Here is a 15,371-nt window from a genome sequence, read left to right as displayed (position 1 = left end):
CTCTGGACAGGGTGCCAGTTTATTGCATGACTCACTCACAGTCATACCCACACTCACACATGGCCAGTTTGGAATTGCCATTTAACCTAAACTGCAAGTTCTTGGGGATGTGGAAAGAAACTGGACTACCTGGAGGAACCCCATATGGACACAGGGAAAACAATTAAAGTCTACATAGACAATGAACTTGCATAAGGTTTGAACCTAGGATGTTGGATCTGTGAGGCAGTAGTACTAACTACCATGCTGCATAGAATGAGCAATTAATCATGTGAAACATATGGTCAAAAAAAGATGAAAGAAATAAGTTTGGAACCCAAAATTGAGGGCCATTTACTGGAATGTTCTTGAAAAATATGAGATGTCCGGTCATCCCACTAGGATTCATTTCACCTGTTTGTCAGATCAGCAGAATAAAGTTGCATCTATGGTGTGCTATACCTGCATATGAAGCACTTTGAAAAGTTGTTCTCTTTCAGAAGACTATATATTAAGTTATTATAAATTATATAATGGATCAGTGGATGGATGGGCTCAGAAAATGGCTTCATGGAGTGAGTGTGGGGATGAATATGTGAATATTTCCTGTGATTGACTAGCATGCCATCTAGGGACCTTGCATTTGTTGCTATAATATATCTTTAATTGAGAAAAAGGATGTTGAGTATAGATGGATGAGTTCAAAGAAGCATCCATGAAAGTACGGATGGGCTCAGAAAATATGAACTAAGGAATGTATGGATGATTTTAGAAAACAGATGAGTAAAATATAGCAAGAGTGAAAGTATGCCTTTGTGAGAGACTTGTGTTCCTTTCATGATTCGTTCCTTCCTTGCATCTAATAATGTTCTTCAGAACAGGTCATCCATCTGAAGCTAAGCATGTTTAGGCCTGGCCAGTACTTGAATGTAAGATCATCTAGGAAAAGCTTTGGTTGCTGCTGGAAGCAGTGTTGGGGAGGCCAGCAGTAGATGCTTACCCTGAAGTCTGTATGTGGAGCCCAATGCTCTAGTGCAGTGAGGGAAATACTGTGCTGTAAATATGGCACCATCCTTCAGATGAAATGTAAAACTGAGGTCCTGGCTCTTTGTGGTCATTAAAGATCCCTGGGCATCTTTTGAAAAGAGTAGGGGTTATCCTGATGTCCTGGCTAAATGGCCCACAATGAAAACCCAAGTCAAAGCAGTTAAAGGTAAGACAGTGAACCTTCTTTTTAATTTTTAGTTTTTGGTTGTGTTTTTGTTTTTATGAGTTGATTTTAAAACAATTGTGACCTTCCTAACTTCCATGCTACAAAAACTTGCAGAGATGGTGGGAAGAATGAAATAAAATAACTACAACAAATGCTTAGTAGTAACTATTGAATTTTAATCTTCATGTAAAGATAAATAAAAGGATATTTGCACAAAAAAAGGCTAAATTACCCATCACAGCCATGTCAGTTCTGGCCCTCTAATCACCTCCTTCCTCTAATTGACTATCTCTCTCAACCCTTCACCACCTAATAGCTAATGTGTGGTGAGCATATTGGTGTAATAATGACGGCCGTCGCATTATCCAGGTAGGTGCTACACATCAATGGTGGTTGAAGTGGCTCCCCTCTATCTAAGCGCTTAGAGCAGCAAGAAAAGCTATATATAAATGTAATTAATTATTTTTATTATTATTATTAATGTCATCACAAATCTGTTCTGGAAAAAAATGTGTAAAATGGATGGATAAGTGAGTATGGGTGACTGTGCATGGGTTTGATTTCTGTCTATGTGATAGAAACTCATCAAAATGGATGGAAGCACAAAAAGATCAGTTAAAAAAATGGAGGAATGGATGAGTGGACATTCACTTTACTGTCTTTTCCAGGTTTGGGTGCTGTATTGCACCAAATGCCTCCCAGGCATGAAATACAGAGACAGACAGATAAACAACTGATAAAAAAATGCAAGATTTCTTTGTCTGTAAATATTTTATGACATTTGGGTTACTTTATTACCAGCAAGAAAGTTTAATATGAAGCTAGATTTGGGGTTGAAGAGAAGTTGGAGAAATGTCATTACAGGTGAAATGTAAGCCTGTGTATCATATACTAATTTAAAACGTTTAGTCATCTTGGGCAGGTTGTACAGCTACAGTAGTGCAAGTTATTTTAAGAGGCAAGAAGTTAGCAAAGAATTAATTGTGAAAATAAATTTCCACCCATCCATTACTTTTCTGAACCCACCTTGCCAAATACAGGGCTAAGTCTACCTTGGGTTGTCTGGACAAAATACCAGGCTACATTAGGGATGTATAAGAGAACAAATATATCTGCCGTATATTATTTTGAAGCTTTGGCAAGTACATGTCACATTGGTTTAAATGCAGAAGATTGTTTGATTCAAACAGAACTTATCAGAGTTCTGTAGCTTTGGCTTAAGCATATCACTCCACACCTTGTTCTGCGTTCCTAGTGCAGAGCATGACAAAGGCATTAAGAGTAAATTTAGAAGTTTGGCCAACGGTTCTTCTCTCCCTTACTGACTGACTCAGCAAGCCTTGCTTCTCGTTTACATACCGTAAGACCATCTGGGAGGATTTCCCACTTAGCTTGCTGTGGGCGGACGATTGTGGGCATGCCTGAAATTAAGAAAGCTCTTTATGAGCTTGGGACGAATGATTACTCTGGTGGAAAATGTAGTGAAAGGCTTAAAGATCTTATTAGAATTTTAAACTATTATGGCATTTGATTTCTATTGAAGGACCTAGGAGACCCAGCTAAGCAGTCAGGTATTATGATTAAACCGTTCTTCACTCTTTTGTAACATACCATAAATTCTCAAACCCATTTAATCCAATTCAGGGTTGTCGGGACTGGAGCTTATTCCAGCAGTACTGGGTACAAGGCAGGAACAGCCCTGAACAAGGCACCAGATTATTGCAGGGTATCTCTCTTTCTTTCTTTCTCTCGCTCTCTCTCACTCTCTTACACACACACTACGGCCAACTTGGAATTAATCAGTTATTAACCTAATGTGAATGTCTTTGGAGATGTAGGGGAACGAAACTCAGAGTACCCAAATGAAAACCAACACAAGAAAACCCAGAATGTTGGATCTGTGACCTTCCAAAACTACGAGCTTTGTGCTCTAAATTTGTAATCCACCATTTTCCCAAGTGGATACCACTTTAAAATATAGCCTTCTAAAAAGACATTTAAAAAAAAAATCATTAGGTAAAAATCTTCAATATCAGAAAGGATGTAAACAAATGAATCTGAACATCCAGACATTTATGATCACTCCATTCAAAGACGAACAATTTGGCGGTCTTGCCTTTTAATGTTAACAAACATATGACTTGTCTTTTTCTTGCTTATTCAGTCTATTTTGACTTTTAAATATTTATTGTCTCATGCATTCCAGGGTCCAAAATGATAGTAATACAGGGGACAGATATACAAGCAACGCCACAACTTAAGTGTTTCTAACTTCCTCAGCTAGAAAGACCTTAGGCTACGAGAGGACACGGGAAAGGATGCAACCCTGTCTCTGCTTCCACCATTTCAATTGAAATAATGTGCAAGGAAGAGTTGTCATTAGAACACCCAGGAGCAAGACCCCCATTGGATTAACTCTTACCTGTTCTTTCCATAAGAAAATGAACCTACCCAAAATCATTAAATGGAGTAGCACATGGCTGTCCAACTCCTGTTGATGATTCTGTGTGTTTTCTTTACAGAGATTATAATATTTATTTTCTATTTTTGATATTGCTTTGTTTAAAAGCATTGGACTTACTTACTAAGAAAAGTAAAATATAATGTAGCAGAAATGTTTAAAGGTGTGGCATGATAAGAGGAAGCAGGAGCAGAAGAAATTAATAGAAAATTGTATTAACCACAAGAACTGCTTTCTATTTAAGTAGTCAGTTGGTATCAAGACCTGTGGCCACAGTAGCTGACTGGATGAAATTTAGCTATGTGATCTCTAGGCTCTAAATTCAAGCATATCTATATAGCTGTTCCATCAAGCTTTCAACTAAAGCAATTTTTTCAAATAGAAAGCCAGTGTTGGATTGAACTCAAGGCTTTCTGGCTTAGATTCCAAGCTTTAACCAATAGACCACACCAATTTTCTTCATAACAAGTCATTTGAAGCCTAAGAGCCAAACAGAACATTCTTTCACTGTCAGTCCTGCCTGTGTTGACTTCATGTCACTACTGTCTCGTAACCAGTCTTGCACATGCTAGATATTATTCATCCATTCTGTATTTACTTAATCAAGTAAGACCAAGAGCAACCACCCATTAAAATAACATATAATGCATATAATACATAAAACTGGAAGATCTGAAGGAAACTGTGGGAACAAGTAATGCACAAACTCCACACACACAGAGCCTGGGCCAAGAACCGAACCCACAATCCCTTTAGGTATGAGGTATTTATTCTAACCAGTGTATTTTATAAACTGTAAAGTAACAACTAAGAAATTTTTGCACCTAAGAGAGCTTGATGAAGTAATTTGTATTCTTTTGCAATGTCATAGTTACCTACCGGATGATACTTTACAGTGATTGTCAGCTGACAAGTAAAGTACTTGTAATTCCATCAGGGAAGTGCTATAAAAAGTATTGACTACAGCCATATTTAGCAAAAGTTCAGTCCCACATTCCAGAGGGTTCTTATGGAGTGAGGAGTTATAGGGAAAATAAGACGTTACAAGTGTATATGCCTGCAGTTAAATAAAATGTAAAAATAATATCACAAAAATACTTTAGTATAGAACTGAATAATTCTAATTAACAAGCAATCTGACTAATAGTCCTGCCAGGATAAAGATGCACTGTATAGCCATTCAAAATTAACACCATTGGCATTATTGTGATTGCTGACAAACACATTGGGGTGCTATCCACATGACAGGAAAAATGCAGATACATTTTCACTATCTAAAAAAGTATATACAATAATATAGCTCCAGAAACCTGGGTTCAGTCCCAGACCCAGTCACTGCCTTCATTTACTTAACATGGGGTTTGTATGTTCTGCACATTGCCAGGTAGAGTTACTCTGAATGCTCCTTTTTTGTCCCACTTTCCAAAGACATTTGTCAGTTTAATCCCTCAAATGGCCTGGTGTGAAGTTGAAAGAACATGGAGGTGTGTTGTAATGAATGGTGTCTAAGGTGTCCTGATCAAACCACTTTGCCAACTTATAGTGAAAAATTGGTTGTGACCTTTTGGTTAAAGCTGATTCAATGTTAAATTTTGGTTCATTCAGTAAGTCATTTAACCTGTTGATGGTCCAGCTATAATGATATATACAGTATGTGGACAATTGTAGTACAGCCCCAAATCTCTGAAGTGCCCTAACATGGTGTTTACTATAACAAGGCACCGTAGAAAATGGTGGGTTTCTTTAAAAACTGATGGACTAATACAATTTAACTATCTGTTTGACCTTACTGAAACAACATAAAATAATATTCTCAATCTTGCTTAATCCAATTTGAAGTTTCAAGGAGCCAGAGCCTTACCTGACAGAGCTGGAGTCAAAGTAGGAGTCATCTCTTAAAGGAACACCATCCTATCTCAAGGCCCCCACACACACACATTTACACAGGGATGATTAACATAGGAAATGCATATTTGGGATGTAAGCAGTAAACCGGACAAAAAATGCACATGGACTCTGATAGAATGTGCTAACTACACAGAGAGAATATTTTGTCTCTAAGATATTTTTTCCAGTAGTATTGTGTAAAAGTCATTGCCAGCAGTGTCCTTGCACATCTTCCTTCTACTCAAACACCCAATAACCATCTCTGCAACAAATGGTGTTTAAACCTCTGTCAACTTATTATTAATTTATTCAAATGATGTTTTTCATACTTACTGATGTGCAATTAGAGCACACCAAACAGTATTTGAATCCAGGACCTGTAAGGCAGCAACCCTAACCACCACACCACTTAGCCTCTCCTGTCTTACACTAACGCTATTCAGCTCAGGGCACGAGCAGAAATAAAATATCTGTAACCTGTCAGCATTGAATCAAATGTCATCTATATCTCTGAGTAGAACACTCAGCAGTAAAATAAAAATGTATTTGTAATATAATAAAATGCAATGTACAGAAAGGTTAAGTGATTCTTTCTGTGACACCATTTCTTTTACTAGGCTCATAAAACCCTTCTTTATACGTTATGTTGCCCTTGATAACATCAGTAATATAAAACATTATTTATTAACCCTTCTTTGAAACCTTTCCTTTTCAGAAAAGAAACATAGATTTATTATATTTTATGTTTAAGACAAATGAAAATAGAAATTAGTGTATTATCTAACCATCTGTTTACCAGAGTCACTTAATTCAGTTTTAGGCTTCCATTGAGCCATGGCCTATCTTGGTAATGTTGCATTTTGGTGGGGGATCAACTCTAGGGTGGCACATAAAAGGCAGAAGAAATCATTTATTTTATGTGCATTTCGATGCATACCAATGATGGTACTATTAATGCAGTTGCAGTCCTCCTTCATTATGGCTAAGCTCTAATTTATTACGTTATGAGTCATCGTAACCAGCTCTTCAGCCCACACTTGTCAACACAAATGAGCTCCTGCTATTACACCACGAGCTTCTATTTAGACTTTTGAAAGCATTAACTATTACTCTTATGGCTTCTTGTGTTTAGTTTATGTTAACACATTCAGTCCCCTAAATGATATAGTAATGTGGTTTGTCTAAATGTTATTATTAGTATTATCATTATCATTAAATGTAAGAGCAAAACAACAGTTTGTACACATTACTTTCACTTGAGGGAATGGTGGTGTAGTAGTTAGTACTTCTTCTTCCTTACATTTCTCAAGGACTTGAATAGACTCAGCCTGGTCACTCACTATCTGTGGTGAAATTACAATTTCTCCCCTTCTCTTATGCTGACTACTGTAATTTCTTCCCAAACCTCAGGTTATCTTTGGTTGATTTGGAAATCTAAAACTTGCCTGATTGTGGGTTGAGTGTTTGGGCCTGGCCTGAATCCTGCTTTCCATCTGATGTTACCTGGAAAATGTGTTCTGGTGTCCCATCACCCTAAAAAATTATATTAAGCAGGTTCAATAAATAGAAGGATGGATTTCCACTTAAATGTTTTCTGTATTATAATGCAGTCTCACCATTGCACCTTTGCAAACTCACAGACAGTACTGTAAATATACAAAACCTGCTTTGTCCATTATAAAAATGGCTAAAATGTAGGAAGCTGTTGACTTTTGAAAAACTGCCTAGCTTATCAACAAGAACATTTTCTTTAGAAATGGTGGTTCCAGCATTTTTATTGGATCTAATGCTATCATGAAAGATTATAGAGTTATATCTCTCAGTATCATATTTTCATCATAAGATAATGTCAAGGGCAAGATCATCCAATTAAGCCTGCTGGAACTAAATCAAAGGGAACACAGAAGTTAGCTTTAGAAGAGGTCAGAGAGGTCACATATCTGTCTGCTTGCATTACAGTTCTGATGTTACTGACCCAGAAGAGCTGTGACCCCCAGCTGTCTTTGGTCACCTCACTGCCTAATGTCACGGCCACTCCAACCACTTGTCCCTGTTAACAAGACTCACCCCTGCATTCATATTTGTGTGATTTGAAGATTTATCTGTGCAGAAGGTCATGCCGGCAGTATTCTTGCACATCTATCTATCTATCTATCTATCTATCTATCTATCTATCTATCTATCTATCTATCTATCTATCTATCTATCTATCTATCTATCTATCTATCTATCTATCTATCTATCTATCTATCTATCTATCTAATTGCTATCTCAGCTGTAAATTGGGCATCACTCACATGGGCCCCTAAACCCTGTCCACTTACTTTTTTAAATATTTAGATGATGTTTTACACATTTACTGTCTTCTAGTAACATGCTATTAAAGCACACAATCCACTATTGATTTGTCCACTAACTGGGTATCAGCATTCTCTAAATACATTTATTTATTTCCCATGACCCACACCTGAATAGCATTTGTTTCATAAGGAGCTCTAATAAAGTAGATTTTTGCAGACTCTAATATGATCTCCCAGGCTGGTCTGTGGCATTAATTAATTTGGTGAGGAGGAGGTACACAAAAATGCTGCTGATCCATAGCACAATCTAGGGCTCATATACAGAATACTCGCCTGCAGCATAGACGATTTAGGAAACTACATCCATTTTAATGGCAGAATGTTGAGCGGGACAAATCAAATTCCATCATTTGGGCCAAACATTTGTGTTAAGCTGTCTCTTATAGAGAGAGATATATCCAAAACCATGGCCAGAATGTCATCTTCTTACACATCCTAGCCTCTCTGTTGTAGCTGTTAAATGGAGGACCGCACTGAGAGAATTCCCTAGAATCCTGTAACTGCCAAACAATTACACTCAACCAATTTCCACTGTACATGCAGAGTTGGCACATACTCTGCTTGCCTGCATTAGCTTTGAAGGATTACTACACCCAAAAATTATACTTTTTTTATATGCTATTTTTCCCACACAATGTTTGTAGTAACGGTTCAGAGAAACTTTTAATCTCAAGTTTTCATGAAGAAGGGAGACCCAGCTTGAACAATAGAAAGCAATATGAAAACGTCCATAAAACATCTTAGATTGCTCAAATGGCCCATTCACATGTATTTTTTGTAAATACAAAATTTTGTAAATACATCTTTGATTTATAAAAAATTCTTGTTGCCCTTTAAGTTCACAAGCCAGGAGTTGATGGTTATCCTCCCTCTTGTGTAGTTTTTTGATATATTTGTAGACATTGTGGTTTGTTTTGCTGGCTCTATTTTTTTGGGGCCTGGTCTGGTTGAAGGCAGAAGGTAATATTTGAGGCCAGGCTGAATTTAAAAGAGCCTATTCTGGACAGGTTATTTAAAGTCCTGGCCTGCTTCTTGGCCTATATTTGGAGACCTTACATTCATTTTGTATTTTTCCACAGCATGTGATGTTGTTGACACAATACCTTAAAGGGACAGTGACTGCAATCCTGGGTTATCCGTGAAGGTTTTAACTTTCTGCATAAAACAGTTCTGAATTAAAGACAATGAATATTTGGTTTCTGATTTGGTTTGAACAAAAGATAGGACAGATATTTTGGCTTTGAACTTTGCTCATTGTTTGGCAGGATTACCACTTCTAAACACTGCAGATTGTATCAAGAATTTTGAGATCTTTGTTCTCCATGAAAACATCACTATAAACAGGGGTAAGTAACAGATACACAAATGATCATTTTTGTGTGGAGTGTTCCTGCAGGTACTCCAGTTTCCCCTTTCATATATATCCATGAGTAGGCCGGACAACCCATCCAGGGTTGTTTTCTGCCTTACATCCAGTGGTGCTGGGATAGCGTTTACATCCATTTCTGCTACCCTGAATTTGATTAAAAATGTTGTGTTAAGTACTAATTTGAATAAGTCAGACTTTAGCAGTGTGTTTTTTCTTGTCTGCTACTGTAAATGAAAAGGAATACTTCTGTGTACCCCTGCTCATCTATGCTGGAATAGCCATGTCTATCTGAAACTCTAACCCTTAACCCCACAGTTCTTCAGTCTTGCAAGATTTTATGTCAGCCCAACCTACATCTGAAAAAAGGTGTTTTTGCTCCCTGCTATTTCCCGATTTGGCTTAACTTGGTCAATAATTAATTAGACAGTGGAAGTTCTGATTCATTCATTTGTAGAACAAAGGATGGGACAGCAGTTCAGCAGAGGGCACACACAAACTGGGTCAGTTTAGTGCCACTAATTGATTTCCTTCATCTCTGAGGAAAATTCCACAAAGACATGAGGAGAACATGCAACAAAAAACAGGTGGGTAGGATTTGACCGAGTCTTCAAGAGCTATGAGACAACTACACAGACCACTGTGCCATCATACTGTATCACCTGAATCGGAACTCTTTAGTGAATAATCACTAACACAGCAACTGCCACAGAATACAGCTAACCAACAAACTCAGCATTTTCTTTGGAGAGACAACTACTGCCCAAGGCAATCAAAAGCTCTCAATAGAATCAGTAGCTGGCCTATTACCAAATAAAGAAAGAAATGCATTCTGCAGAACGTAACAGACAAAACCTCTCAAAACAGAGACTGACATTCTCCTTAAAGCTCCTAGGGTTAAAATGCCTTCTTTTCCCAACAAAGCACATGTGGTTGTGCAAATGAATGCCCAGCAGTATGTAATGGGGACTAATGCACAGTGAACAGCATCCAAAGAAATTAGAAAAGGAATAAAACAAAATGAAAGAAGAAATGAAAACAGCTGGAAAGCTGAAAATAGAGACTCATATCTATTCTAGCCAGGGATATACAATACATAATGGCGAGTCAATAATAGAAAGCCTAGAGCTTTACTAGATCACTTCTATGAAGACAAGGATATGAAGCAATAAATATACATTTAGATTTTTGGAACACACAGTATAAAAAAAAGGAAGTGTGAGCAGTCAGACTCAGGTCATAAATAAAACTAAACATATGGTAGCGGCCTGTGCTACTTGACCTGCAGTCTCTGCTGCAAGAGGGATCCAAATTAGTCTCTTCACTAAAAAGCAGAAGTTGTTTGGGATGCTTTCTTTGTCCCATCAGATCCACTGCAGAAATGGTGAGCAGGACTTACCAACCAAAGAGCTCTTTTGTGTCTCAGTTTTCATGGTAGCTCTCCTTGTACTCTTCTATTTATAATTTGGTTACATTCCTATCTACACTTTAAAAAGGTTGGCCGGATAATGATTTGCCTAACATTTCCTGCTATGCAAACATGAGGAAGACTGGTTTTAAATTCCCCTCTGACACATACAGTATGCTTGTGCCATCCTCTGCCCTTGAGCACATATACAGAAGTAGTACAACATTTTGGTTGCGCTGAAGAAAAACTCAAAATGAAAAATATAGTTTTCTTCTTTTCATATTAAGCAATATTACATCAGTTTTGTAATTTGAGTCTTACTTTCTGTTTTGTTAATCTATTTGGGTCATTTTCATGATCAATTTTTTAAATTTACATCACAACCATTTTGTCTGTCCTGGTCTGACTACTACATCCAGTGCTGTTAGGTGTCATAAACTTTGGTTAACGATGCAGTGGGTTTAAAAGGTCTTTAAAGGAAACATTTCCTGTCTGAGTTTGCAGATTCAAAAAACCCTTTGTTGATCATTCTTGTGCTCCTAAAAGTTTTTTTCTATAAGCTTCTCCTGGTTTTTGACTCGTGCTTGAATTGTGCCTTTTGATTTCGCTTGGATTTCCTAGTTTTTGGCAATTTTTTGGTTTATTCAATGTCATTTCTCCTGGTTACTCTTAAAAAAAATATTGTTAGTTTCCCAACAGATTACTTGTTTTAGCATAAATACCTATCCCAAATGGAACCTATGAATTTTGCATTGGCATCACACTTGACCCAATCCTTCACCTTGCGACCACATAATGCCTTCAAGCAGATTCTCTGAGTTTTGCCTGACCAGGCTACATGTGTCACTGAACAACAAGACACTTAGTTTGTCTCCAAACTTTGGGCCTCAGTATTTCTTTTCTCTAAAAGGTTCTTTTAAGTCTTCATTCTACATTGAAGCATCATGGGAGTCAACTTTTAGATTACTCTTATTTCTGACCCTCTCTTTAGAGCAGTTAATCAAAATAAAATCTAACATGAGTCAACATCACAACTCAAAGTATCCCTGAGCATTAATAAAACCCATCCAAAAACTTAGTAGTGGAGGCGACTGCCTGACACAGTGGCTGAAAGGTATCAAAACAGCAAGATCTGAGTCTTTAGGGGGACCTCAACATTAAGGGAAGCCATTAGGATAAAAAAGGAGGCTTTTCACGTAACGTTAGCAGAAGGACATTGGTGTCTCCATTAGACTGGAAAGGTAGACACTTAGTTGGTAGCCAATGTGGAAGCCCAGCTATGGAGGAGGTCTCACGTGTTACAACGTGGCAGATTTTGAAGATTTTTTTGTGCTTCCCAAGCTCAGGTACTTTTCTCTGAGTTACGAATCATGTAGATTCAGAATTTATTACCTTGCGCTCTTTGTTTAATATGAGCTATTGTATTTGAAATTTTTATGAATGCTACAATTTGTTTACTTCATGGTGCAATTTTGTTTTCTGTTTTCACATTTTGTGGCTCCATTGTCAGACACGCATCGGTCAGTTGCTAAGGACATATCTCAGGAGATTCTGACTCTCTTTTATAATTTCCTTAATGGCACCAGGGGCACAAGATAAACGTTTTATGTGATTTTTTAGGCCTAAAAATTTAAATTTATTGTTTATTTCAAGCTATCTTTTCTAATGTTAGTTATTTTTGACATTGTCTTGTGTTGCAATTTTGTTTTTTCTATGGGCACCATCATTTTTGGTGGTTTTGTGTGGTTGTTAGGAGTGACATCAGGGGCTCCTTGAAGTTCTTGGTTGTCCAAGTTTAGTTTAACTAAAAATATTCAGAGTTCTGTTTGTTCATCTGAATGACTCCTTGGTTTTGAATTCCTTTAAGTGTTGGACTTACTGCACTTGTTTTGGCCCAGTTACGTGCATTACTGTAGCTTTCAGTCTTCCTTCCCTCATCTTACACTATGTTTTTTTGTCTTACATTCTGGGCTTAGTTTATTGTGTTCATAAAAATTATTTTGATTGCTTTGAAATCACTTAAGTTTTTTATGTCCGGCACCTCTTGAACACCCCCACATTTGATATACTGTTTGACTCACTTTGATGTATAGTTTTGTAAGACGCTGAGATTTTTGGGGTTCCCCTTTATTTTGTCCCTCTGGACCCCAAAGCCCTTCATTTTAATGGCATTTTTGGAGCATATTTTGTGTAGGAACTTACACTCTTACAGTAAAGAGTAACATTACATGCCATATCAACCAACCCCAAGGGTTCACCCCTAATGAGATAGGAGGGGAAAATATGGGTATGGATAATACAGGCACGTGATTGTCCTTTTATGCCATTTTGAGGATGATGATCATGAATACGATAATCTTATAAGTTTAACAGTAACAAATTTCAAACATTAACAAGTAGAGTATTATTTTAGACTAATTCAAGGTCAGCGACTATGAGCATTGTGTTATTTTTGATTTCTGATCCTTTACTATGGCTCTAGTACTCAATGGACCTCTAACAGTGGGTGAAGAATGACACATTTCTATTACAATCAAGAATATGTAGACTTTAAACATTTAACATGAAGGACACATTTTAATATTTCAAAAATCTGATGCAACTGTTCTTGTTAATTATGTATAGTACTTCTACATCTACCAACATTTCTTGTGAACACCCTAAATTTAGATTGTTGTTTACCTGGTTATGGCTTTTGCTTGCTTTCTCTGACTTAACTCATTCTCCTGATTCCTTTATAAAAAAACAACTGCTGCCATACATAGTCAATACAGGGGCCTGTGACATGTTATGTTTTTCTTTTTCTGGTCCTCGAATTTATTGTCTGTTTTCTTTTGAGAATGCCTTTTGTTTTATGTTTTGGGTGCAAGGTCTTGATTCTTTGATCTCCAAGTTTTTGACTCTAGGCCTGTTTTTGTTTATGATTCTTATCTTGTGGTCCTTTATCAAAATTCTCTGTTGCCTGCACCATGTCTAGAACAGTTAGAATCTGAGAATAAGGTATGTGGGAAGAGAATCAGTACCTTCAAAATATGGTTCATGAGAATCTCTCAAAAAGAGTGCCTTAGTCTTTAGAAAAATGGAAGGAGAATTTAAGAAACCTTAGGCCTTGTCACAAATGACAGTCAGGATGATGTGAGATTGAGCAATTGAACAAACTGGTGTATTGGCAGCACATAGTGGACATAACACAAGAGCTTAATGCACTGACAAAACACTTGGTTTACTAGTTGATCTACTTGCCCAGCCTTGTTGGCTGTAAATTTATAAGCTTTGGATAGTCAGATGGGTAAAAAATGGTGGAAATAAACGGGGAGGCATTGCAATATCAGGTGTACAGCAGTGCAGACCCCTCAATGGGTACATTGAATCATACTGAGCCATTTGGAAGTAGCCAATTAACAGAGCATGTAGATCTTAGTGATTTGCAGAAAAAGGTGGAGTATCTAGAGAACAAGCCATTGGCTGGGGAAGAAGGTGACACTTTGGCAAAGCTTTTGACCAGCCAGCAATTCAAATTCTGGTGTTTTTCTGCCACTCCTCTTCTCAAGACCCAATAAAACATTTTACATTTCCCCTCATATTTTTGTCTTACCTGTAACATGAAATGTTCTAATCCATTTTCCACTTTGTAATCCCTCTTGATGCTTCTTTACCTGAATAAAATAAAATACAAAAGTCAACAATGGAGGTCTGATGCTGTAATGAGCTTGTTACAAAGATTAGTGTCTGGCAAATATAGGACACACTGATTAGCTGGGCTTAAAAGATCTTTGATGAGCCACTAAACAGGACACCAACAATAGCTGTGCTGTTATCTGGGCCTTGTGAAGTAATGCCAGGTCACACGTTAACCCGTTCAATACCACAGCCTCTGACATTCAGTACAATCGGTAGTCCTGCCAAAGGGAGAGTCTGAACCTCTGTCTTCAAAAGTGGCATAGCAGAAATTATATTAGTCCAGCTGGCAGACCCGTTCATTTATCAAGTGTCATTCATGGAGTGTTACTTTTGTTGGCAGTTCATGACAAAATTAAGCACCTAGAGGTGCAATTTGAATAAAACAATTTTCTGTTAATGCAAAGCAAGTTTAGATTTTCAGCTTCCTTATTGAAATTGACTCAACTCCAAAATAAAACTTAAAAATAAACACTGAAAGTTTATGCTCTTTAACCATCTTTCATTATTCTGAAGAGATACCAAGCATTTAAACTATTTTTGTAAGCAAGGGATATAATCAGCAATGCCAAGAATGGTGGGTTGGCATAGCTTGACTGAAGAAAAACAATTATGGCTTTATTCCAAAAATGCTTCTCCATTGCCTTCCAGCTACTGATTTTAGATACAAGTGACTTTTTATAGTTTTCTACTGGGCTTTCCTCCCACATCCCAGAGATGTGTGGTTTAAGTTAATTAGCTACTTTAAACTGAATGACACAATAAGTGAATGTGTGAGTTTGAATTTGTACATGACTACTCTGTGAAGGACTGGCACCTCACCCAATGTTGTTTCCTGCCTTGTACCCAAAGCTGCTCAGAGTGATGCTGGCTACACATGACTCTCAACTGGATGAGCAGGTTAAGAAAAGATGGACGGGCACTTGTTATGGTCATGTCACATTAAATTACTTTTCCAGCAATTTTCATTCCTGGCCTTCATTGACATAAACTTAGCAAGTTGGTGGCAGTTAGTGGTA

General features: G+C 37.4%; 1 protein-coding gene across 1 annotated transcript in view; it reads right to left on the bottom strand.

Annotated features, from left to right (window-relative positions):
* The window catches only part of si:ch211-195b13.1 (STKc_SGK domain-containing protein), a 63,739-nt gene that overhangs the window by 21,752 nt on the left and 26,616 nt on the right, over positions 1 to 15,371 (bottom strand). Inside the window, exon 3 of the mRNA XM_028818769.2 lies at positions 14,270 to 14,330. Within this exon, the coding sequence (XP_028674602.2) occupies positions 14,270 to 14,330 (61 nt within the window). The remainder of the gene's footprint in view (positions 1 to 14,269; positions 14,331 to 15,371) is intronic.

This window comes from Erpetoichthys calabaricus, chromosome 14, assembly GCF_900747795.2.
Source record: "Erpetoichthys calabaricus chromosome 14, fErpCal1.3, whole genome shotgun sequence".
NCBI lineage: Eukaryota > Metazoa > Chordata > Cladistia > Polypteriformes > Polypteridae > Erpetoichthys > Erpetoichthys calabaricus.
This window is presented reverse-complemented; position numbering and strand designations above follow the sequence as displayed.